The 26,708-nt window shown below is 44.2% G+C and overlaps 2 protein-coding genes across 2 annotated transcripts in view; both read left to right on the forward strand.

Annotated features, from left to right (window-relative positions):
• SLC35D3 (solute carrier family 35 member D3) overlaps positions 1-4,356 on the forward strand; it is a 325,732-nt gene extending 321,376 nt beyond the window's left edge. The window contains exon 3 of the transcript XR_013984354.1: positions 3,664-4,356. The gene's annotated coding sequence lies outside the window, so the exon portion shown is untranslated. The remainder of the gene's footprint in view (positions 1-3,663) is intronic.
• Positions 1,953-26,708, forward strand: TNFAIP3 (TNF alpha induced protein 3). Its single transcript, XM_080999602.1, has 9 exons — positions 1,953-2,403; positions 8,530-8,842; positions 16,619-16,809; positions 17,776-17,923; positions 18,400-18,570; positions 19,722-19,902; positions 20,742-21,670; positions 23,267-23,496; positions 24,523-26,708. The coding sequence occupies exons 2-9, from the start codon at positions 8,545-8,547 to the stop codon at positions 24,805-24,807; spliced, it is 2,433 nt and encodes an 810-aa protein (XP_080855728.1). The 5' UTR covers positions 1,953-2,403; positions 8,530-8,544; the 3' UTR covers positions 24,808-26,708.

The following is a 26,708-nucleotide window of genomic DNA, read 5'->3' on the forward strand; positions in this document are numbered from 1 at the left end:
GGACACTTGGAGGGTTTGTATTGCTAGCTAATTCACTAGCTATGTTGGTTGGCATCCATCTGTCTCGGGAAACAATGGAGGAATGCGCCTTTGAGGATGAAATCAAACCGTTGGAGAGTTATAGTGCCTGCTGTGGTTGTAGAAACTGATACGGGAGAGACATGTTTTGTTGCAGCTGGGACAGATGAAGGCATCCATTTGTGCTGCTGCAGATGCACCACGGTGTTTCTTCTCTCTGTGCTCCTCCCAATGGTCATTCCTCCTCTGATCACTGCTGTGGATACACAACCTGACTGTCTGTCTCCAGGTGCTGCGGTTGTCTGCAAGGGATTCCCACATGGCGGAGTTGATGTTACCAGCTTTCATATCTTGTTTGCAGACATATTTGTAATGCAGTCTGCCAATGGGCCTAGTTCCTGAAGCCAGCTCCCCATAGAGTATGATCTTGGGGACCCTGCCTTCTTCCATTCTGTGGGCATGACTAAGCCAGCATAGACGTCGCTGAGACAGGAGTGGGAACATGCTGGGGATGTGGGTTTGGGAGAGCACATCTGTGTCCTGCCATGTGATGCTCAAAGTCTTCCTGACACAGCACATGTGAAAGGCATTAAGACATCGCTCCTGGTGGTTGTAAGTTGCCCATGACTCACTTCCATAAAGTAGCATGCTCAACACACAAGGCTGGTAGACCTTCATTTTGCAGAGATGAGCCAGGGTGAACAAACCCCTGTTGCTCCTTGAGTGGATGTACACACCATATTTAATCGAGTTGAAGGCATATGAGAGCACTAGGGAGAATATTCCAAAGAGTGTTGGGGTGAAAACACAGCCTTGGCTATACTGAATGGCAATTGTGATGAACATTTACGGTAAATGGGCCAAAGGACCAGGTTTGCACGCCAATACAGTAGTGTGCATTTCTTTGCTTCATTTTTAAAGGCTTGCTGTCCTGTGTTCACAACTGTTCTGGCTTCTATAATGGAACTCAGGCTGCCTTTAAAACATGCTGTCATTCTGTTACTTTAATCTTGAAAATATATAAAGAACTGGTCCTGGAGTCTTGCAACGAATCTTGTACTTACAGAGATCTCCTTCACTGCCAAGAAAAAAAATACAAATAAAAATCCCATATGCTACCATTCTGAGAGCTCTGACATGTGCAAGCGTGGCTGTGGTGCAGTAGCAGCATAAATGTACGCTTTATTTAGGTTACCATTGCCAGGATAGTCTTGTGGCACCTTAGAGTAATGAATTTATTATAGCATAAACTTTCACCGCAGTCCACTATTTCATCAGATGCCTAAGTGTGTATCTACAACACATACACAAACATGCAGTTTGAGACCGTAAAAGTGTGATCAGAAGGAAATCCTCACTGCCTGCTCTTTTTTGCATTTCATTTTCTTCTGACTTCACCCTTCTAAATTCCTTCCACTTGCTAATTCAGGATTATCACTTCATGCATCTAACGAAGTGGGCTGTGGCTCACAAATTTATCAGGTTCTAAGTTGTGATATTTATGTGTGTGTGTATTATACAGTTTGCAATATATCATACATACACCCTATTGGAATACCTAGTAACAGAACGCTTCATTATGAATATTACTTCGGTTGTGTGACTGCATTTCGGGTCAAGAAAATACGAAGAAAGCTGGGATGTGGCGGAGGGGGATGGGGGGAAATTTAAACAGATTAAAATACTGAACGGAAGTAAAAAATAAAAAAAAGGATTAACGCAAGTAGGGGGGGAAGCCCAAGGTGATTCATGTGGGAGAACCCCAGCCTGAGAAACGCAAAAGAAAAGGAAAAAATGGGCGGGGAATCTGCGAAGGTCATCCGTGCGCGTGCGCTGACAGAGACGAAGGCAGGGGAGGAAGTCACGTGCTTGTACGTGCTCCTCCTCAGGCGTCGCTTGCTCTCGGGGCGCCCCCTGGAGGGGCTCTGCCTGCAGCGCGCCGGGTCGCTTTCCTTCGCCCTGGAAGCAGCTGTTGTTCTGGCAGGCAGCTGGTGTCACATGTCGGAAAGTCCCTCGGCCGTGGAAATCCCCGCATCCACACTCTGTGTGTGTGTGTGTGTTTTGCTCCACATAGTAAAACAGCGGAAAGAAAGAACCACACGCAGACAGCAGGAGGCGGCGGCCAAAGCAAAAACAACAACTGTAGCAGCAGCAGCAGCAGCAGCAGGAGGAGGGTGAGGGGGCAGCTAACAAAGGCGCCTCTGGACCAGCCAGCACCCTCGGACCAGGCCAGCAGAGATCCCGAAGCTTCTTCGCGGGGAAAGGGACGGGATTCATGGCTCCCCCGAGCCGCATCTCTCCAAGTCCGGCTCGTTTGTGCTGAGAAGGATTTACTGGCGGAGTCATTCGAGGGTCACTGCCTCCCCCCAGCCCCCAGCTCGCCGAGTAAGTCATATGCCCTGGGTTGGGGTTTTTGCTTTGCAGTTTGTGGGGTTGCTCGCGGGGTCGGTGAGGACGACGAGCCAGCCGGGGGGGGTGTCTATTTTTGCTTGCATTTATGGAGATGCTGCTGCGCATCTCTCCCCCCCCCCCACCCCGATCCTCCGCCGTCCTGGGTTGCGTTTCTGTTTAATGCGAAATGTGTATAGCATCCCAAAGAGAAGGAGTTCTTAGTTAGTTTGCTCCAGTTAGGCGCAAACAGCGAGCAGGTTAGTTCTGAGGATGCTTCTGTAGTTTCGGTTATTGCTTGTGTGTTTCCATTTAAAAAAAAGAAAGAAATGCTGTAGAGTTTCCCGTGAAGACGAATTGATGGTTAAACTACTCTGTGAATTGTAGTTCTGTGAGGGGAATAGAGAGGGTCTCTTAACAACTCTCAGCTCCCTTAAACTACAGCTCCCAGAATTCTTTGGGGGAAACCATGACTGTTTAAAGTGGTATCCTAGCGCTTTCCTCGCTCTGTAATCTACACAAGCTCAGAGGCTTTATTACTTTACCTATTCTAGAAGTTCAGTACTGAAAGCAACTTCTGGGCTTGAACCCTGGCACAAGTATGCCCTTGCAACAAGTGCTAGACGCATTCAAGTAATACTTGTTTGTTGCATAAAGTTACATAACTGCATGACAACTCATACAAACAGTTATGAAATATGTATTATTTCCCATTTTTAAAGCAAAGACTTGCATAAGCTATTTGGGCACTGCAGTATGTGCATTTTCGAAGTAAAACCATTAGCTATTTAATTCTAATGATTATTTATTACACCACAAAAAAGGGACATTGAGGAAGAACATGAGCACCATTCATACTAATCCAGAAATTTTGTAACATCTCCAGGCTGTAATCCTGAACATAGTTACAAGGGAATCGCCAAATTATTTGTGTTGGAAACATGCGTAAGATTGCATTTTCAGGATTTTTGTTTATTATTTTGGTTATTTAAAGCAATAACCAACCCCCCTCACTTGAACAAATTATTTTTTAGTGCCTCCCAACAGGGTTTACATTCATAAATCTCCAAACTTTAGATAAAGAGAGTGGAACTTTCAACCCAGATACAGACCGGACCCTGCACTAATTAGTCCTAGCTAATGAATGTTATGTTAATGGGTCCCCAGCCATGGGTGTTAGGGATGCCGTTTCACTTTCATATCAAGGACTGGACGTGGAGCATAGTACAGTGGTACCTCGGGTTACAGACGCTTCAGGTTACAGACGCTTCAGGTTACAGACTCCGCTAACCCAGAAATAGTACCTCAGGTTAGGAACTTTGCTTCAGGAAGAGAACAGAAATCGTGCAGTGGCGGCGCGGCGGCAGTGGGAGGCCCCATTAGCTAAAGTGGTGCTTCAGGTTAAGAACAGTTTCAGGAACAGACCTTCAGAACGAACTAAGTTCTTAACCCGAGATACCACTGTACTTTTCCCTAACTGTGTTTGAAAATGCTTGTAGATGGTCAGACATGGATTGTCCTGAGGAATGTATATTACCAGGACATAGATTATGAGACCATTTTTTCTCCTAGCTCACTGTTGTCTATGTGTGCTGTTCTACATTAACTGGCAGCTTCTCTTCAGGGTTTCAGCCAGTTTTCCCAGCCTTGCCTGGAGATGCCAATCCCTATGTGGGACTTCTTGCATGCAAAACATGTGCTGTGCCATTGACATCCAGCTGTTTCCAGGAGTGCCCCAAGAAATTTGCAAGACATGGGACTTGTAGTCACATCTGAATATTCCAACATTACAAAGATATGCATTCACTTCCCTACACACCCTTAAACTGCCATCCAAGACACACTTATCTGAACATAAGTCACATTGATATCAGTGGAACTTGCTTCCAGATAAACTTGTATGGAACCAGACTGCAAGATATAAAGTTAGAACTGAAAAGCAGTCTCCTCCTGCATGATGCCAATGAGAAAATAATATCCAAATAATGGGGTCAATACCTTGTCTGTAATTTCTGTGGCCACCTTGAGTAATTTTATACATCTCTATCATGCCCCTCCTACTCACCTTTTCTCTGTACAGTACTAACCCCCCCCCCCCAATGTAGGCATTTAGGACTTTGTCCGTGAGTATACTGCTTGTGGCTAGAACTGTAGACATTTGAGACAGTTCAGTGCAAGGATGTAACAGCGTGGGCATATCTTTCAGGATGTGGGATAAGATTGGCTGGTGAGTGAGGGATATGGCAACAATCTGGTTGCAGAATATGACACCCCATTGATCTCCAAGTTTGATTCAGCTGATCTGACTATGTGAAAAATGAACACAGTGTTTTAGCTGCAGTTCATTCATTTTCAGCTTTGTATTCTTGCTATAAAAAAAGCGCACCTAGACATTCATGTTGTTGTGCCCATAACCTAGGCTTAAGGTGCCGTTTAGCTTCTAGCTTTCATATCTCGGTTTCTAACACTGCTTTCAGACAATCTTAAGGTCCATTGTAGGAGTCAGCCGAAAAAGATATAATTTTCTAGTGGACTCGCTTAATAAAAACCATTGCGAGCCTCTGCAGTAAATGCTTTTTTGTTTGTACACTGTGGACCCTAGCAATGAAATATTGACCGGTGCTTCAAAAATTGGATGTGCTTCCTTTCAAAATGACAGCGGCCCTTTGCACGTTTATTGTACCTGCTTGTACCTGCAAGGTGTTTTTTTCCCCAGCATCTGCATAATGTTGCCGTTATCAAAATTCCATTCCATAAAATTCAGATTAAATGGGGAAATAATGTAGGGTGGTGTTTTGATGAGGATAATGTTGTGGGGACAGTGCACAAAGCCTCCATTTATGAGCTGCACAGTAAACGGCCCAGCTGTATAACATTTTGTCTGCTTTACTTGCCCACATTACTTTGTGGGCATCATGACCTGTGAGGAATAGAATTGGATTGTTGTTTTATGGCTTCCGAAGGCTCCATTCCTATGCAGCTTTTGTTTGGTATATTGGTTTCTTCCGTGGAACTGTCTTCCGCAGAGTTACTGGGCAGCCTGACCAGGCACAGTCTTACTTAAACTGGCTTTTGCAGTCCTGGCTTTTAATCCAGTGGACACATTTGCTAATGTAGGAGCGGGGGAGGCCATTTTAGCTAATTCCTCTTTCCCACTTTCATCGCCGCCGCCACCAAATTTTGTTCCAAAGAGTTGAGAGACCGTGTCTGGAAGGTGGTATGGGAAGTTGCAGAGGGAAGGGAGGCTCAGGAAAAATGGTCACCCCTCTTCTTAAATCAGAGCCATCCACCAGGAACAAAAGCTTCTCTGCTTGTGGGATGCTATTATTGTAGTCCAACTTCTTTGCAGCTTGATTTGGTTTTTAAGTTGTTGTTATCATTGTAGTAGTTCTTATAGTCACGGTTTTAAAACATTCCTATTAGTGAGATTTCTGTAGACGAGTTGGTGAAACGTAAGTTGGTAAAATTGGCTGAGAGTCTGAGGGTAAGTCTCTGGAAGGAAGTCTCATTGAAATCAGTGGACTTACTCCTCAGTAAACATGTGCAGGATAACCCTCATTGTTGGATAACTTCAAAATAGGCAGACGTGCTCCAATCCATAGGACATGTTGCACTTAGGAGAACAGCTGCTGGCAGAATAGGAATGTTAATTACGTAGTGTTCTAATTGAGCTTAACAAATTGGATAGTCTATTATTACTTAACATTGGAAACAACCAGTGCTTGTCCTAAGCATCCCTTACTGATGTCATCATCCTTTACACATACAAACTTTACCAGGGACACCACTGACTCAAAATTGTCCTTTTGTGTTAAGTACTTGCAGGATCACATCTTTCATTTGAACATGTTAACTGCATACACATCTGTTCACTTATACAGTTCAAAATGCATAGAGAAATGTAATGTGTGTTTGTAGCTCAGGGAGTCTAAATGTGCATAGGATTCCTGGACAAAAAGTATTGTGGGAAGGGAACTAGCACCGGCATTATAGTTATGGGGCAGGATGTGGATTTGATCATACTTACAGTAGGCCCCCTAAAATCAGTGGTTAGTCTGCTGTCAGTGGGTTTACTCTTAAGTATGATTGAATCTGGATCAAACCCAAGCTATTGATTACTGATGCTTTTCCTATTTTTTTATTAATAGCTTATTGACCACATTCATTCAGAAGAAAGTCACATTTATCTTATTCCCTTCCAAGTGACTTTGGATTAGTAGTTTGCACAGTTCTTAACTATTTTTCCATTTTAGGGCAGGTACTGTCCATCTTCAGCTGCCTTCCATCCCATTATCCTTAATACCTTGTTTTGAAATACATGCTTTTCTTTAAAGTAAAAAAAGCAACTTTTCACCATTTCTGAGTAATGCTGTCCTGAGTTGGTGGTGATGGTGATGGTGGTGTGTGTGTGTGTGTGTGTGTGTTAGGCTGTATATCTGGGTCCCTTCTAGTTCCTTGATCCAGGAGGATGAAAATCCTGGAATAGCCAGCTTCTTGATGAGTTAATAGCTCCCTAAGTATTGGTCCTTAGGGTAACAAAGTGGTTTTATGCCAGAGGGCAAAAGAGTGGGTTCCCCTCCCTCGCCTAGCTGTTGGTGAGAAGGACAAGGGCCAGAGGTATGTGTGAGAGAACAGAGCTAGAAGCAGGCTGCAGGCAGAAACTTGGGGGGTGGGGAAAGGTGCCTCCTTTCTATTTAGATCCAAAGCTGTGGCTATGGAAGAAGAAAGACCTTCAGGGGTGTTAAGGCTGTGAACCCCTCCACTGTAGGCTTAGTTTGTATTTATGTGTAATAAACCATATATAATAAAGACACCACAGTCTCCACTGTCCCTCATTCCAAGGAAATGGAAGCCTGGATAAGCACTTGGAACCCATGGAATCTCACACTGCTCGGAGATTGGGATGGTGTGCAACAATACATTTTGCTAAGTTTTTAGTAGCAAAAATGCCTTTGTTGCTGTTAAGCCTTGCAGGCTTGGAGAATAAATAAATAAATAAATAAATAAAAGTTCCAAAACCTAGAGAAAGAGGAGAAGTAAGGAGGCAGTGAAAACACTACCTTTTAGGTGCATTATTTGTTGTGCAGTCTTGAGTGCTACTGCTGAGAGCAAATGCAAGGCCAATTAAAATGCGACGTCTCACTGTTCCTTTATCATTGGCCTATTAGACTAAATAAGTAGCCTAAACAAGGAACCTGCTTATTTATTTAAAATATTTCTTAACTACCTTTCATTAGAAGATTCCTGGGCAGTGTGGATAAATGTGAATTAGAATTATTCACATGTCATATGAAAACAGTATTTTAAAAAAACAACCACAGAGAGGACAAAATAGAAGACAGGCTAAAAACAAAAAACTGAGGAACAAAGAAGACAGTTTTGACTAAAATAATCCATATTGCCTATGCAGTGCTCCAGAAATGTAGGACTGAACATTTTTTAAGGTTATTTGAACCAGTTACTCAAATACTAGGTGGGTATTTTCCTACTTCTCTAAACTATGACATGTAATTATCCATGTCGTCTAAATAAGTTCGTTGTGTGTGGGGTTTCATGCTGTATATTGTAAGACTGTTCAAGAAACCAACCTATGCCATGTGCTACAAGCAAAGCTCCCCCACTCCCCGAAAAAAATCCAGCAGAAAAAACCCAGAGGCTCTAGTTAGTTTGATCATAAGGGGATTATGGAATGGAGAAACAGACAGGGGGGATTCTGAGCTAAGAGGAAATTCTGCTGTCATCTCAATAGATTTACAGCTGAGTAATCCAGGCTCTCCAGTTCTGCGCCATTGGGCACACCGCAGTTCCCTAGCTCTAGAATTAACATAGGGTACTCCTCCGATGCAGATTTCATTTTCAGTAGCAGGTGCCTGTTTGCTTAGAATTTCTGATAAATCAGTCGTAAATGTGAGTGGTAATTTTAAGACATCCATACCAAAGAAGCTTCTCATTGTTGCTGATGCACTTGTGTCACAGAAGCTATTGAGGCTGAACTTCCTGTTTTAATGTAATTTATGAAAAAGGTCTGTGTTTTGTGCCGAATTTGGGGTAGGGAGAGGAAGGAGGATTTAATGATAATTTTTTAAAAAACCCTTCTTTTACTAGTGTTCTTTCCTCTTTTAGGTTTCTTCTTGCAAAATGGCTGGCTCGCAAATCATTCCTCAAGCTTTATATTTGAGCAACATGCTGAAAGCTGTGAAGATAAGGGAGAGAATGCCCGAAGACCTTGTCAAGTGCACCAATGGAATAATCCAGCATTTTAAGACTATGCATAGATACACCATAGAGATGTTCAGAATGTGTCAATTTTGCCTACAGTTCCAGGAGATTCTTCAAAAGGCCCTTATTGACCAAGCAACTCAAACCTCACTAGAACGTCAGAAGAAACTGAACTGGTGTCGAGAAGTTAAAAAACTGGTGCCCCTGAAGACAAATGGTAAGCCGGGCTTATTTTCTCCTTGTTCAGGCACAACAGAAATAGCATCTGCTTCATTTGTGGACCTTGAGTGTGTTTAGTTCAAATTGCTTTTAAAATTAAATTACAAAGGGGCTGTTTTTCTCTTCTTTCAAGTGAAATGGTTGCCTAATGTCAAACTAGGGCATAGATGTATATTACGTTAACTTCATGGACTTATGTACTGTTGCCCTAAAGAACCTTCTTGGCTCACAGGCAGCACTTGCATACTTTCTGAACAATGCTGCCGAATGTGAACAAAAAGACACTGATCTGGATTGTATATATTTCAGTGAAACATACAAAGAGGATATACAAACGACTGGAACATCCTCTTTTTGTGTTTCCTCCACTTGTTATTTATGACACTTCCTTTTGTCCTCCAGAGTTGCTCTCATTGAACCAGGAACTGGAATCAATTGGTTCTTAGTATTACTTTTTATCCATGCAACTATTAGATGTATATCAGGTTACATATTTGTGAAACCCTTCTTCCAAGTTACTCAGGACATGGTGCATGCTGCACAATTCATTTCGGAGGGTTTTAAAAACTATATATTTGGGGCCTAATTTCAGAAAATTTAAATTTTCAAGTCAGTTTGAGAGCCAGTGAGTGGCCCACCCACTCTTTATCAATTTAAAGGTAACTTTAAATTACTCCACATGAAACAAGTATTGTTTGATACACATTCACACAGTTGGGTCGCTATATTGTTGCCTTGTGCTTGTGTGGAGTAAATTGCCATTTTTGTATGGTGAGCCACTCCATGCAAACCATTGGCCTTGTGATATAAGAATGCAAATATTCACGTATGTCTGTATTTGTTAAGATATCCTGATTTCAGTTATCTTGAAGGCTTTAAAGGCAGGGTATAAATTTTCAACACAATTAAAGAGACAGTGAAACCAGTTTCATGTGCCCTATGAATGTGGCCTTCAAGGCATGCAGTGCATTGGGTCATTACATGCTTCTTGCCCAATCAGGTATTAAATTAATTCTTGGCTTGATGGCGAAGACTCTGACTCCAGAATCCTGAATAGTGCCTTCTTTATACCTGTCCTGATAGGACTTCCATATAATAATTACAGATCAGGGCACTGAGAAATCTCTTCACTGGTGGTGCCCACCACTTCAGTGGGTTCCAAGCTCATTTCTAAACTTGGGCCCTGTTTCCAACGCAATAAATAAATCCAATGTGATGTCTGAAGCAGCAATTAGCACAACTCTGTGGGAAGAAACGAGTTAGGTGAACATCTGGAATGCCCAAGCACAAGTTGCTGCTTCAGATATGACATCAGTAGCGTGGAAAGAGGATGTACGTCGCTCACACATCCCCTTTTTGACACTTCCTGCAATGTCTAGAGCCACCAACAGCTTTCATAACTTTTTACATCTCCTGAATTCTCCTCATTGTACAAGTTGTTCTGTCTAAATTAATATGAGCTGAATGTTGCTGGGCAAGAGGAAGTGGTGTAATGAGGTGTCCTCTCAAGAGCAGTTTTGCTCCCTCCTACCTGGACAGTGCAGTGCAGCAGCAAGGTCAGGCTATGCAGGTGCCCCAGCAGAGCCAGTCTAGTGCTTCTGCTGCTGTATGCACAGAGCCCCTACCTCACCCCTGTGCCATCCAGGTAAGCAGCAGCAACACAACCATACGGAGGGCAGCTCCACAGCACCTCCTGTTACGAGGACTAAAATAAAACTTAACACACATGCCCCCAGAAGATGAGAGTGATAACATCTGTGCATTCTTTTTATTTATTTGTCAGATTTATAAACCATCCTTCAGTACACAGTAATCCCTGGGTAGTTTTCAACATATACGATATCTACATCATAAAATACAAATATTTGATATGCTTCATTGGGAGAAATGGTAGGATAGAAATTTAGTTAGATAATTATAGTACAGTTACTATAAAATCATATCAAGTGAAAGGGCAGAGCAGCAACTCAAGACCTTGAGACCAGTTAAAATCAAAACCGCTCAGTTCATTCAAAAGCTTAAGAGAGTAAGTGTTAGGTCTCAAATGGTGGATCAGGACCTCTCACTGGACTGTGGGAGCTTTAGGAGTGGGTCACTTGGGGCCCTTCCAGACTATTGCCGTTTTTATGTGGGATTCCGTCACATCCCAGCAAATCCAGGTTGTGCAATTCAAGCTGTTTGGAGATCTTGCACAACAAACCCACTTCCCCAAAAGACTGAACTTTATGATAAGGAAAGTGACAGGAAAATGCACTGGAACATGTAGGGCGACACTTGCTTTGACGCAGTGTCTTCTAGTCTCCCCACAAATAAATCAGAGCGATTGGTCATCTGCATCCATATTGGAATTGTTTTTAGATAATTTAATTGTTTTATTATTCCTGTGTTTGCCACGTGTGATGCTTTGTGAAGAAGGGTGGGATATAAATTTACTCATTTATTAAATGAATAATTTTATTGAATGTCATCTAATCTTTGTCAAATACATCAGGATGAATGCTGGGTAAACAGGTAGTGTGCAAGCACCCATGTTGTCCCTATGGATGCTTCACTTGCATCCAAAGAAAGGCAAACATCTTTGCATGGGCTGTCTTATTTAAAAGTAGACAAGTCGCTGTTCTATACTGGTATTCCTCTACTTTCCCTTTCTGAGAGATCCTTTCATTCAAGCCCTGAAACAGAGTTTCAGGTTTCTGAGCACGTGTTAAAACCTGGACTACACTTCCTTATCTCTAATGTGTATATTCTGTTCTGATCGTGTGAACTATTGAACTATTGCATTTTCTTTAAGTGGCCTGGCTTGCACAGCGCAGTAAGCCAAACTGTGGCTTCTGCAATGTGTTGGGTAGTTTCGCTCTTTCTGACTTGTGGGTAATCTCTCTTTTCCTTCATGAGCTGTAGCCAATAAAAGGACCAGAGAGGAGCAGAGCTGCTGTCACCTTCTCCCCAGGAGCCCACACATCCACACGCAATGTGTGAACACAGCCAGTGTGTTAAACTACACACTTACTAGATGAGAGTGTAACAGTAGTAAAAGATCTTCTACTTTGCATCACTTCAAAGTAGAGAAATAGAGAGAAGGACTTGGGTTTTGTTTTTTTAAAACCCAGCTACTGGATTTTTAAGAATGGATCCTGGAAAGCACAGACCCATATGGGTTTGTTACTTTGTCAGGGGGTCGGGGAACAGTTCCAGTCCCAACCTTTTCCCCACCTCCACCACAAGACTTAAAGGAATGCCCTATTCAGCCCCTCCCCCAAGAATAAAGAAGGAAATTTGCAAAATAAAACAACCCGATCCATCTCCTTTGCACATGCATGCATCTTTGTGAGCATGGAATGGATCTTGACAGGCGTTCTGCTGAGTCCTGTCCCTCCTGTGCTTCCCATCAGAAGCCTAGATGAAACCTCTCTTGACTGACAGTGGGTGGGCATATTACACAGAAGGCCTTTGGCTAAGGGCTCTGTAGAATGATATAGACGGGACCCCTGTCATGCCCACAAAGGGTTCTCTCCACATGGAGGAGGTGGTTTGTGCCCTAAATAAATAGTAAAATAACTAATAAGAAAAGAAACAGCAGTTTCATCGTAGCCAATAGCATTGCATTTGGTCGTTCTTACAGTCATAGATCCATTTGTAGGGGGTTAGCTCTGTGCCCATTTTGAGACCCAAGAAATAAATGCATCTGTTATTTCATCACAAATAATTTTAGCAAAAGTGTAGAAAGATTGCATACAGTTCTGGGAATTTGATTTCAAACATGACGTGCATTTGAGGATTGTATTTTTAACGTAAAAGATTGGAGGAAACATCTCATTTTAAAAAGATTCCAACATCTACTGACTAGCAATTTCGCTTCTCTAATGAATAGGCATTCCAACTTACCCTAGCCACGCCTACTTGGAAAGTCCACTGTGTACTTCACAGTTCAAATGTCTCTTCATCGGAACAAGAAGTACAATAGCTGTTACTCAACTACTAGTCAAATAGCTTAACACTGGGGAATTCCAAATGCTTAGGGAATTTTGAACTGGCGTTTCAGTGTGCAGAACTGAAAGCAAGCGCACACAAGGAAAAAAACCCTCTTATCTTTGCTCTAGATTTTGCAAAGGGAAATTCTTTACAGGATGTAATAATTGTCCTACTTGTATGCCATATTTTTTTATACTTGGTAAAGCCAGAAGACTATAAATCAGCCTTGCAAGCATTTTTTTTGACCCTTGCATTTAATATATAGTTTTTGTTTGTTTTAAATATAATTATGCAAAGACAAGCCAGCTTTCTGAGTTGTGTTAGATAATTCTGTTTAAAGCAAAAAAAGAAAAGAGTAGTATTAAGTGAGGACCTACCCCTTTATAAGAAATGCTTCTGTTTTAGCACTCGGGTGGGCAGAGGGTGTATATGCCACATAGCTCTGTCCTGCACCCCCAAAGCTATCCTGCTTCCCTCGCCAGGGTTTAAATAATATTGCCAGTCAGGTTGAAGGAGCTGCCAGTCTGGTTGGCTTCTGTACATGGAATGGGGTGAGATGTCAGGTTGTAGCCAACTAAGTTTCTCTCAGAGCAGACCCATCGAAATTAATACAAACAAGGTAGTCATGCCGATTTATTTCAGTGGTTCTACTCTGAGATGGAATAACATTTGGATACAACTCACCATCTTGTCTTTTTCCTTTTGTCTGGCAGCAGAATACATTGGGACTGGTCTTGATTTTGGTAGAGTGGAGGAAAGGATCCTGCTCTAACAAACAAACAAACAAACAAACAAACAAACAAAAAAGAGCACTAGTCAGGACCATGAGACAGGGATTTGGTTGGGGTACTGTTTACTTAGGCCTTTGGTGCCATTTTTCAAATGGAATGGAACGTTTGTGTAACCACAACAAAAACAAGTGTCTCTTTAAAAACCAGGCAAAGGATCCCTTCTGTTGCTTGACACTCCCATCCTTCTCCTGACATTCTTCTGTCCCAAAACAGTCACAAATCTGTCGCTGCTGCTTTTAGTGGAAGAGTTTGTCTTCCCAACAATTTGATTTCAGATACAGTGGTACCTCTGGATACGAACAGGATCCGTTCCGGAGCCCCGTTCGCATCCAGAAGCGAACGCAACCCGCGACTGCTCGTCTGCGCGTGCTCGGGTCGCGATTAGCCACCTCCGTGCATGCGCATGACGTCATTTTGACTGTCTGCACATGCGCAAGCGGCGAAACCCAGAAGTAATGTGTTCCGTTACTTCTGGGTCGCTGCAGAGCGCAACCCGAAAGCGCTCAACCTGAAGCACATTTAACCCGAGGTATGACTGTATTTGTGGTTTTTTGGTGGGGAGAAAGTAGAACTGCAAGGGTAAAATGGTTCTCCCCACTGCAACCCCTTTAAGGGAGGCAGTCTGCAGCACAATCCCCACCTTTCCTAGCCAATTGGCTGCAGGATCCATCCCCTTTTCTGGGCCAAGAATGAAAGGAAGGGATACTGATTTTTCAACAAAAGTCATTTCCTCCCTCCGCCCAAGAGTGCAAAGTTTAAAGCCCTGTGCTTTACTGTAGTTCCTCTCTCTAAAGCAGAGGTTTTCAACCTTTTTGAGTCCACAGCTCCCTTGACCAACTACATTCTTTCTGCGGCACCCCTGTGGGATTCAGGAGCCCAGTTCTGTCACCCCTTGCCTGCAGAGCTGGCAGCCTCTCACCCTTTTCCAAACACCCTCCCTTGTGGAATGTTCTCTCAGTCTCCTCTCCTCTCCCCTCTTCTTGGGAGCCCTCCGGGCAGCGACTGCCGCCGCCCCTGCCCCAGAGAGACGTGTCTCCTCACACTGCCCCCCAGGGGCCTGGGAAGAAGATGCCCCCTGCCTTAGTGGCCCAGTGGAGGCTGGCTAAAGGTGAACTTGAGGCCAGCACCTTACCTTGGGAGGCAGCAGCAGGAGCAGTGGGCACTGCCAGACCTGGATGGCGGAAAGGCTCCCCTTCAACACTGGGCACTCAGCTCCCAGGCAGGCCTTGCACACACAGCAAGCACAAGAAAGGCCAGCTCAGTGCCTGCCTGCCCAGCCTTCCACTTGTCCATCCATTCCCAACAGCAAGGGCTTGTGGATCAGCTGGCTGGGCTTCCTCACCCACTTGCTTGCTTGCTCCGAGGCCGCCTCAGCTCTCAGCAACCAGCACCCTCTTGCCAGCCCCAGATACACCAGGAGCTTGTAGCCAGGGCTGCTGCAACAAACAGCTCTGCAAGCCTTTGGGAGGCAGAAACACAAGGGAGGGAGGGAAGGAAGGAAAGAGGGACCGAGGCCAGTGTTGCCTGTGGCACCCTTGGCCATCATTCAAGGCACCCCAGGGTGCCACGGCACCCTGGTTGAAAACCACTGCTCTATAGCAATCCCGGCAACTTTTTCCTCAATGAGAGCGTTCTGCCACAAAGCCCATGTCTGGAAACAATTGGCTGGAGTGATCTGTGCCTAGAAAGTTCACACAGTGCTGCATGCATTGCTATATTTTTGTGAGAATTCTCCATGAGTGCCAGAAACTTGTATGTTTGACACAACCCAACTAACCACATTCATAGTAAAACAATTTCTTATAAATCCACTTTCTCTTTTGCTTCTCAATTTTCAGTAGCTTGTTTAGGAAGGAAAAGGCTGTGCCCATAAAATCTAGTGCTGATAGTGTTGACTAATGTCATCTCTGAACACTTTATAGAGAATGGTGCCTTTTCAGCAAAAAATAAAGTAAAATCAGCAATTGAATTGAGTATTTTCAGTCTGTACTTCCCCTTAAACCAGTGTAAACGGCAATTTACTGCCTGGTGTTCTCTGGTCCATGGGGTCACGAAGAGTCGGACACGACTAAACGACTAAACAACAACAAACGGCAGTTGGAATAGGGAAATCTCCTCTAGCTGTATCATTAATTAAATTGACTTTCTTAAGCTTTGTAGTTATAGTCAAAGCTCTAATATCCTTTCACCCTTGAATACTAGCTATTGGGAAGTGGTTGAAAATTAAACTCATAGAGCGTGATCCACATGCACAAATGGGAACTGTGCACTGAAAGTGGCGTGAGTTTATTTTTATACTGACATTTTTATAGGATGAATAGTTTCATCTGCGTTTTATATTCAGTCACTTCTCCATTCAGGGGCAGATTGTCAACTTTTTCATTCATACCAGTTGTCCACACTATATAAACACTATTTTGACACTCTCTGTGTGTTTTAAAGATCAAAACTGTTCTGCCAACCTGCACAGAATTCCTTCAGCACCAACAAGATTTCTGCGCAGAAAGGCAGAACGTTGGATCTGTTCTTGTTTTCTACATGTAGCATAATCCCATTGGAGTCGCACATTCAGAATTATCCTCTCTCTCTCTCTCTCTCTCTCTCTCTTTCACACACACACACACACACACACACACACACACACAATGTCTACCATACTTGGTGGGGGAATGCTGGATTAGAAAAATACAGCTATTTGTCAGTGTTCACTTACTCAGACCGGGAGCAGGAGAACAGACTACCCCATACTCCCAAAATTCAGAGGATACTAAGCCAAAGTAAAAATAGATTGCTTGAGGGGAGATTTCTAAGAAACGTTAATTGCTTCTCCAAAGCATTACTGGTTCGTGCAGAACCAGATATTTTATTTTTAACGAACTTGAAATATGTATGCTGTCCATTATGTTTTGGACTTTTATTTTTATTTATTTATTTATTTATTTATTTATTTATTTATTTATTTATTTGTGTTTGTGTGTATGAAACAACTAACCCATTTCATTTCTCTGTAGGGGATGGGAATTGCCTGATGCATGCTGCATCCCAGTACATGTGGGGCGTCCAAGATGTCGACTTAGTCCTGAGAAAAACGTTGTTTAGTGCACTCAGGGAAGTGGACACACGCAACTTTAAACTGCGTTGGCAACGAGAAACACTGAAATCGCAGGAATTTGTGGCAACAGGACTCTGCTATGACACCAGGGTATGTTGGACTGATTTATATAGCGAATAACGTTTCAAACCTTGGTATGGTTGGGCGGATCGTGACTTCCTGTGTATAATTATGCAGGATGGGAGGCAATTATGGCAGTGAGCTTAAGAAAGTAAAATTGCAGAGCTGCCAACTAGTTAAAACATTTTAGTCCATTAAGTTTACTGGATTTCCCAATATATTAACAAAGCGTTTCACTACTGTGGAGTTTCCAACTCAAGTAACCTCCTCAGAGATGGGTTATTTCCATGGACCACCCACATCTCCAAAAGTTGGCATGTCTCTGCTCTTCCTGTTATGAAGAGGCGCTGCTACACCCACCCAAACAAAACAAAAAACACCCATCCTGCTTTTTAGAAACATACAGCTAGACATAGACTTCCCATCCAAGAATCTACATCATGTGGGGGGCCTCTGCTCTTGCTTCTTTCTACAGGAACCTGCTGGTTGAAAGGATAAATTATCCTCTCTATTAGTTGCTAGCCCAAGTAGTCTATAAACTAGTCTTCTCAAACCTGGAAACAGCCAATACTAGCTTCACATGTTAAGATGAAACTGCCTCTTTACACTGCCGTCACAGCTGCTTATTTGGATGTGGTGGTGGTAAGAGTGGAGTGGTGCAACACAGATGCATTGGTGCCTCCAACTCACAGAAGTATCGAGAAAATAAGATTCAAGCAACTGCGTTGTTTCACAGTCTTCAAGTTGCAGGCTTGCAAGTAACCACTTGCCTGCTAGGCAAGAGAGCATTTGTAAATCAGAAGAGAGAATGCAACATCAAGTCAACTGCAGCCGTGCCCTTAATTAGTGTTTCAGGTTCTGTACCTCTGGAATGCATATCGTATGAATTAACTTTCTCAGTATTCAGATAAGGAAAAATAATCTGCATGCAAGGCCTCCCAACTTGCATGATACTAACCCAAAGCTAAATAGATGTATTTTCTTTTTCTGCATTAGAATTGGGAGGACGAATGGGAGAACCTCATCAAAATGGCATCTGCAGAAACATCAGTCGCCCACAGAGGCCTTCAGTATAACTCATTGGAAGAAATCCACATATTTGTCCTTGTTAACATCCTACGGCGCCCAATCATAGTTGTCGCAGGTAGGAATGTGTCTTTTGCTTTCGAGTACTGTTTGCAGTGGGCGATCCAATGTTAGTGTTGAACACCCATGCTTCTATGAAGAGCATTCAGAAGGTTTTCAGTGTCATGGAAGTGGAGGTGGGCAACCAATAACATGAAGAGCACCTCTGTTCGTGGCGATTGTTTCCTGTAAATTTCTACATTCCTACAAATTATCATCTGAAAGAGACAATTTACCACCACCCCCGGGTTAACAGTATTTACAACTTAAGAAAACACAAACACTGTTTATGACACAAAAAGTGTTGGTGACCTCACTTATGAAAGCGATTTAGGGTTTGGGTTTATTTGTTTTTACATCAGCTTCAATATTTCCTCACAATGAGTTATTGATATTCTTCTGATAGTTTGGAAATTAAAATGGAAATGTTTCCCTTGCTCTGTTGCTGACAAGAGTCCTGTTTAACTAAACCTTGCTTTTCTTTTCCTGAAACAGATAAAATGCTTAGAAGCTTGCAGTCAGGTTCAAGCTTCTCCCCTTTGAATGTTGGCGGAATTTACTTGCCTCTCCACTGGCCAGCAGAAGAGTGTTATCGATACCCCATCATCCTGGCCTATGACAGTATGCATTTCACCCCTCTGGTTGTTCTGAAAGAGAGTGGCCCAGGTAGGTCTCAGACATTACCGCTATATTGTGTTCTGCGCTGGTGTTTCCCTGTTTCTTCTCTTCAAACCAACAGCAAATCCATTTTGATCTCTCTCATCCTGTTATACATCAGATGCAGTCTGGGAGTCACTCTTGCTCTCCAGACCACCCCTCTGGGAATTGCTTCTTCTTCTGCTGTGTGTGTGTGTGTGTGTGTGTGTGTGTGAGAGAGAGAGAGAGAGAGAGCATGCAATGCAATTCTGCAGACTGTCCACTACAGTGGTACCTTGGCTGTCGAACTTAATCCGTTCTGGGAGTCCGTTCAACTCCTGGAACCGTTCGAAAACCAAGGCAGGGCTTCTGATTGGCTGCAGGAGCTTCCTGCACTCAATCGGAAACCACAGAAGCCACGTCAGAAGTTCGCAAACCGGAACGCTTACTTCCGGGTTTGCGGCTTTCGGGAGCTGATTTGTTCAGGAGCCGAGCCATTCGACAACCAAGGTACCACTGTATTGGCATACAGTCCCCAAAAGATTACCCCCAAGGTAATGCAGCCTTCAACGGGGGTGGGGATTATCTACTCCTTTTGTATAGGAAATACTTCGTTTGGGCAATTTATTCATCTTGAAGTGGCTCATAACTTTTACTCTTTCATAAAGGTAAAGGTAAAGGGACCCTTGACCATTAGGTCCAGTTGTGGACGACTCTGGGGTTGCGGTGCTCATCTCGCTTTATTGGCCGAGGGAGCCGGCGTACAGCTTCCGGGTCATGTGGCCAGCATGACTAAGCCGCTTCTGGCAAACCAGAGCAGCACACGGAAACACTTTTTACCTTCCTGCCGGAGCGGTACCTATTTATCTACTTGCACTCTGACGTGCTTTCAAACTGCTAGGTTGACAGGAGCAGGGACCAAGCAACGGGAGGTCACCCCGTCGCGGGGATTCAAACCGCCGACCTTCTGATCGGCAAGTCCTAGGCTCTGTGGTTTAGACCACAGTGCCACCCGCGTCCCTTTCTTTGCTCTTTTATAATTCCAGTCAATTTCCATAACTACCTCTCTGGGTAGTTGTTTTCGGTTATCAGCCTTAGGGTCTTAATATTGCTCACTTCTGTGTTGTGCCTGTCTTTTCCCATTTAATTCACAACAATCCTCTTTCCCCCCCTTTCCATAGAGATCCGGGCAGTCCCATTGGTCAGCTGTGAAAGAGGCAGGTTTGAAGACTTGAAGGTGCACTTTCTAACAGATTCTGAAGAAAGGGAGAAAGAAAAGCTGCTAAGAGATTACCTGATGGTGATAGAAATTCCCGTGCAAGGCTGGGATTCTGGGACAACACATCTCATTAACGCTGCAAAGTGAGTCTTCATCTTCTCACTGTCCAGCACTTAACTTGATAACAGATATTCTTAAATTGGCAATGTATTCAGCCTCTCACTTTCAGATGCCCTTTTCAAAGGGTGCATTCTCTGCTTTTATTGTGGCATTTAATCCCAGACAATTAAAATATGTCTATAAGAACAAAACAAAACAAAAAAACATTCAGGCTGGCTCTGGAACTTACAGAATTGATAAAGATCCTAACAGCTTCTGTTAGAAAACCAGTAAATGAATTTTCAGAGAAGGGCTTCCATTTGCACAACAGGCATTCCCTCATCCTACCCTTGTGCTCCCCAAAATTGGCTTGGGGGAAGGGGTCAAGAGACACCCCCCCCCCCCAAAAAAAAAAACTATGCCCAGGAAGATGGAAGGGAAGATCATTCCGTTTGGCAAGCTGATATGCTTGGACAAATGGAACATTTGTAATAGCACAGTGTAGAATTTCACTCAGAATAGCTATCAGTCAAAACTGAGAGTCAGGTTCTTTCCCACTTAATGGGGAAGACACCCGGCACTGCACAGGGAGAGAAGGAGAGCCAATTTTAAAGAAACTACAGCTTGCTTGTTCTCTTTCTGCCTAGCCCAGTCCTGTAACTAGGACTGAGACAGTGTCTCTTTATTTTGCTAAAAGAGACGTTAAAGACCATTGTCAGCTTCATAAGTGTAGGCTGTGCTGCTTTCAATTATGCACTCTTGCTGATGTAGGATGGCAGCTCTTCCTGTTCTCCCGTGTTATTATGTCATCCCAGACTGTATAAGGTTTGCTGCCTTTTCCCCACCTGGTGATACCAATTCCTTTGTCTCTTTTGCCTTGAAGGTTGGATGAAGGAAACTTGCCCAAAGAGATTAACCTAGTGGAAGATTACTTCCAGCTGGTGCAGCACGAATACAAGAAGTGGCAAGAAAATGCTCGGCCCGCTGGGAGGGAACCGGGTCAGAGGAACCAGGTGGAGCTGAACTTGCCCCAGCTGTCGCTCGTGGAGGCAAAATGCGAGACTCCCAACTGCCCTTTCTACATGTCCGTGAGCACCCAGCCTTACTGCCATGAGTGCTTTGAGCAGAAGCAGCAAGGGAGCAAGGCGAGGAGGCAGAACTTCCGGACGGGGTCTGAGAAGCCCCGGACAAGTAAATCCAGCTCACCTAAGAGCGAACACCGCGAGCCTGCTGCACGGGCATCTGAAGAACTAGTGTCAGGGCCTCGCTCTGCACCCCCCACAGCCCCGAGCCTTTTTCTGTACAGCGAAACCACTGCCATGAAGTGCAGGACCCCCGGCTGCCCTTTCACCCTGAACGTGCAATACAATGGGCTCTGCGAACGCTGCTACAACAACACTGCAGAGCTCAGCCCTTGCAACAGCCCAGGTGAGCAGAGGCCACCAGACCAGGTGACCTGCATGTTCTGCCTCAAGGGCGCCAATAGGACCTTTAATGGCATGTGCAGCTCTTGCTTCAAAAGGACTAGAGACCATTTGTCAAGTGCCAGCAGCTCAGGTGTCGCACCTTCGGGCCATCAGAGGTCCACATCGGACCCCACCCATCTGTCACAGAGCCTCCTTCAGCAGGCCTGCCATACGGCTAGCGGCAGCAGTGCAGCAGAGTTGCCACCGCCGCACCCTCCACCCCAGAGACCAGAAGAGTGGAAGAAGGGAAGCAGGAAGTGCAGGAAGCCCGGCTGCAGCTTTTTCGGGACTCCTCAAAACGAAGGCTTTTGCACACTGTGCTATTTTGAGTACCAGGAAAACAAAGGTGAGCGTAAGGGAATGTGCTTCTCTTCTCCTTCACCCTTACAGAGATTTGGGCTGGCGGGGAGAGGGGTGTTTGCAAGCAGTGGAATGGAAGGTGCTCCTGTTCAATCTCAGCTTGCAAGGAGATGTAAGATGCAAACAGGACGAAGCAGTGAGATGAAGTGTAATTCTAAAGCATTAGTAATGCTGAACTGCAAGACGGAATGCAAGCCTGCAGTGGAAAAGCTCAGCTTACTTCCAGCTGCATTAGTCACTTATAATATTGAGGAATTCCAGTGCACTTTTCATGTTTTGCTGAAGTATGCAGAACAGCAACCTAACCTCAAGGGTTTGCTGTATTGGGGATGCATTTAGTTACTGGGGCATGTCCCCAGAAAGGTCCCCAGATTCCTTTCTGAAATCCTGTTAGAGATTCAGTTTAAAAGCTCACTATAGGGTGCAGGTGGAAACATGATAGAACAAATTTGATAGTTTCCTAAGCAGCTCTCCATGATGGCAAAATGTACGTGCTCACTGAACAAACCATTTAAACTGCATTGGAAAAATTGTCTAGTCTGGATTGGGGGGGGCATGTAAGGGTTAAAGAGGAGAAAATTCTAGCCATAGACTAGAGCAACTGATATGAGAGCAGCTGAGTAACTTGCTTGAACATATACAAAGTCAGACTGTGGGGTCACTCTATCTCAATATTATCTTAACTGGTTGGCAGAGGCTCTCCAGGTTTTCAATTAGGGGTCAATTGTTGGGGGGGGGGGTCTTCAGATTCCGGGGATTGTTCCTGGGGTGTTTTGCAGGCCGTGCTGTAACACTGAGTGTTTTAAAAATGAATCCACACAGTTCATTTTTAGAGTTGTCATTTGTTCTCTGCGTCCATCTGCTGTATGGCATACAGAAATTCAGACAGTCCTTCTTTCCCCTTGCCGTATCCCAGTGCTAGAAGGCACACCTGCTGAAAATTGCTCCACGTTACAGAGGGTCCCTGCAAAACAAGAATACATCCTTGCTAGTATATCTCAAAAGGGACCATTTTTAGCCTCTACAGTTCATGTAACATTGCATTCAGTAATAGCCCAGTGATGGGTAAGGTGGAGCACAGACAACAGTCCCTTTTCCCACTCTGTGTTTTCAAAGTTTGGTCGCCAAAGTCACAGCTCAGTGGCAGATGTTGACCATTGGGACTGGTGGGGCAGAAAGCGGCAAGCCCAACAATAGGTGGAGGCAGAGCTAATGAGAGGCAGAGCAAGCTGCTTCTAGTTTTGCCTCCATTCCATCCCTTCTGAGTTCTACAGTGGCAGCACTGGGACAAAGGAGGTGGAAGCTGACAGCCAGGGCCACACCCTGGACTGGTTGGAACTAGGAAGGCAGGCTGGTTGGGGCTGGCTGTGACTGACTGAGATTGGTGGGGCAGTACCCTGTTCACCCTAATAGACCAGTCATCATTCTTCAGTGGGTCACAGGTTCATTCCCTGACATCTCCAGGTAGGGCTGGGAATGTCCCCCGTCTGAAATTCTGGAGATTCACTGTAGAAAAGACTGAGCAAGATGGCAGCATCCTGCATTCCTAAGTGACCACTTTCTTCCTTTGCTCTCATCATAGATGCTTCGGTGCCCCATCACAGAAGGTCTCAGCGGACTTCTCCTGCCTCAGGGCACTCGGGAGTCTCAGCTGCTGTGTACCAGAACACCGTTTCCTGCCTGGGTCGAGAGTGTGGCACAATCGGGAGCACGATGCTCGAGGGCTACTGCCAGAAATGCTTTATAAAAGCACAGAGCAAGCGGCTGCGTGAAGCCAGAAGAACTGAAGACCAGCTAGTGAGACAATCAGAGGTCAGTCAACATAACAAAATCTTTCTCCCCGATTTAACTTCTTGCCTTTCTTCCTAGAAAAGTCTTTATGAGTCCATTTTAAGAAGAAGGAAAAATACACTCCCATTATCATCCCTTTATGTTAGTAGTTTATTGCCAAGGATTCTGGAGATGATAGATACAGGCTCCTGAATAACAATAAAAAATTTAAACCTGCTTTTATTATCTAACCAGAAGGATGCTACATCCAAAGCATATAGAGGAACAGGGGATTATTTCTGTAGCTGTTCTCGGAAGTGTTAACTCCTGTTGATATTAACTTCTCAGAAATTACCCTAGTGCTAGTGCTGCTCTGTCGCAATACAGTGGAATGGAAAACGTACATAATCTGTATCGTGTGTGAGAGAGGGGTGGATGGGAGAGGGAGAGAGAAATCTGGCCTGTACCAAAACTGGAAAACCTGAGTTTTTAGATTAGCCTAACACCAAATTCTTTTTGTTGACCTAGCCCAAGTCACTTATTCTTTCATCCATTCTTCATTTTGCAACCATCAGAATTGTCAAGAAAGTGTCACATACTTGTAATAGTTTTCCTTTTGTAACTAGAAGGGAGCAGTCTACTAGTTCTATGCAAGCCAGAAGCAGATTACCAGGTGGAGATATGCTGCTGCATTTGCTTCCCAGCTGGTGCATCTCTGTTGCTTATGGGGACGGGAGAGGAGGTGAAGAGGTCAGCACAGTGCAAATGCACTTAGCAGGAGCAATGGGTCATCTTGGCTTGTGTCCTGCCCTCTTTCCTGTAAGCCACAGTGATCCACTCTGCAAGCCACTTCTCATGCAGCCTGTGTCAGTGTCTTATCCAAGGCGCTTGCACAGAAGCAGCATGATTGTTTTCTAACTTAAAAAGCACACCACTGCTTGTTTTCGTTTTGGTTTTCACCTTTGGGAACTTCTGGTCAATAATATGACATGAATAAAAGTAACTAAAGCTCAGATAAAGGCTGTGACTGTTACAATTAGACCTGACAATGTTCTCCATTGTTTTTAGCGAACAGGACAACACAGAGATTTACGCCAGACATTCCCAAGCTCTCAGAAGCACAAGTGTGCCACAGCTTCTTGTAGGAACAACTTAGCTTCCAGGAACGGGGAACTGTGTCCAGAGTGCCTACACGTTGGTCAGCAGGCCCAGTTGGGGGGAGCTCGGGGGGACCCTCCAGCAGCTGAGCTCCCCAAGGAGCGCTGCCGAGCCCCTGCCTGCGACCACTATGGCAATAACAAGTGCAACGGCTACTGCAACGAGTGCTTCCAGTTCAAGCAGATCTATGGCTAGCAAGAGAGAATAAACGCCGGCTTTTACCTTGTGAAAGGAAAATGGTGCTAACCTCCAAAACACTCAACCCAGTCTCATTCACAGTCTGTGGAAAAAGTACACGTGACTTTGTGGCGAAAACAATAAGCTGAATTGTACATGTACACGTACACCTGCTTGTGCATGTACGTACAAATGCACATTGTGGCACAAAGAACAATATGCTCTCCGGAATTCTGTATCCTGGGACAGAAACACAGTTTGCAGATGCAGGATGCTTATGCCGAATACTTGACTACAAACTCCTTTCTCAGTGCTCTGACTTTGTTCTATGCTAATACGCAACCATAAGAAATGAACAGACTGTGTTTCTTGCACCCCTCTTTCTGCCGATACTTCTCTTGCACACTGTCTGAATACTAAGCGTTCAAAATCCAAGGAAACCCGCCTGAGATGAAGGGTTTCCTGCACTGCAACTACCACACAACCTGGGGCTTGTTGTCCTTGAAAATGCTCATCTCTCTACCAAACAGAGTCTGCTGGAAGCCATGAATGAAACAAGGTTATTAGCAAGTCATGGTAGAAGCCTTTAAAACTTGATTGTTTGGCTTAAAATTTATTTTAAAGAAACTGGTTTTGTTCTTTCTCTCTTTGTTCTTAACCAGAGTTTCATGCATGTAAAACAGCAGTCATCATCAACAACTTGGGTCTGTTGGCCACTGTTTCTCCATTTCATAATCTGTGTTTTCTTGTTTGCTACTAACCCTGCTGTCATAATTTAGAAATATGGAAGGCAGCTGGGTACACATCTCTTCCGATATGAAAAGTTCCCCTAAATACATGCTGTTCATACATACTTGCTGGCATAGGACAGGGCTTAGGCTGGAATCGTAACAAAAGCATAATGAAGATGCCCAAGGGTGCAATCCTAACCCCACTTACCTGGGAGCAAGTCCCACGGAATTTCTTCAAACGTGCTTCCAGGTGGACATGGTTGGGATTGTTCTGTTAGGCACGTTAAGACCCTGTGCTCCATGCAAACTGTGGCTGGCATCTGTCTGTCTTGGGGGACAATGCAAGAGGGTGCCTACAGTGGTGAAGTTAAACAGTGGAGGAGTTGCAGTGCCTGCTGTGACCAGTGTATGTCCCGCCCTGTGTTGTTCTCTGCCCAAGAGAACAGACCAGGGGCCCACTTAGCCGCTTGCTCCACTTCCCTGGTAGTGCATTTTAGATCCAAATGGGAGCCAAGCTGTCCCAATCTCTACAGAACCGAGTGGGAAATGAGGCTTTATTTGAGCTCCTGCATTTTCATGTGGAGCAGGAGCTGGCAGAAGAGCTGGGCTCAGCCGTTCACTTTTCTCCTTCGCTGATTGCTGCTGTAAAGGACCTGTGAGTGAATCCCATCTAAAGGGAATGAATGGAGTGCAGTTTGAAAAATGCTGCTTCTGCAGAAATCCCATTGATTTCCATAGTGTTTGGGACCAGCTTTTCAATTGGAGAATTTTCCAATCACAAAGCCACTATCAGATCCGCACGAGTTAGGCACTAAATAAAATGGCTCCTGAAGCCCCGCAGTCTAGAATGTCCTTTCTTTCCCCACCTGGCCTGATGAGTCTTTTGCTTCTGCTGTGCTGCTTGTGCTTCTACTTTCGTATATAATCCTTCCATGGCTCTCTCTTCTCCAGCCCCATTTCCTGTGAAAATCCTACACCCTGTTTTGTAAACTTTGTTAAATGTGAAGACATGTTAAAAATATTTATATTATGTATTTCAGAAGTGTAATTTTTAAATTTGCACAGTTTTGTTTTTAAGTATGGTTACTTTTTATTTCATTTTACCTCCAAAGCTGCGCAAGTGTATAACTGTGGGAGAGGGCGGAAGGGATAGAATCCAGTGGTAAAAATAAATTATTTAAGGATTCA

Source organism: Podarcis pityusensis, assembly GCF_964106645.2.
Source record: "Podarcis pityusensis genome assembly, chromosome: 3".
Lineage (NCBI taxonomy): Eukaryota > Metazoa > Chordata > Lepidosauria > Squamata > Lacertidae > Podarcis > Podarcis pityusensis.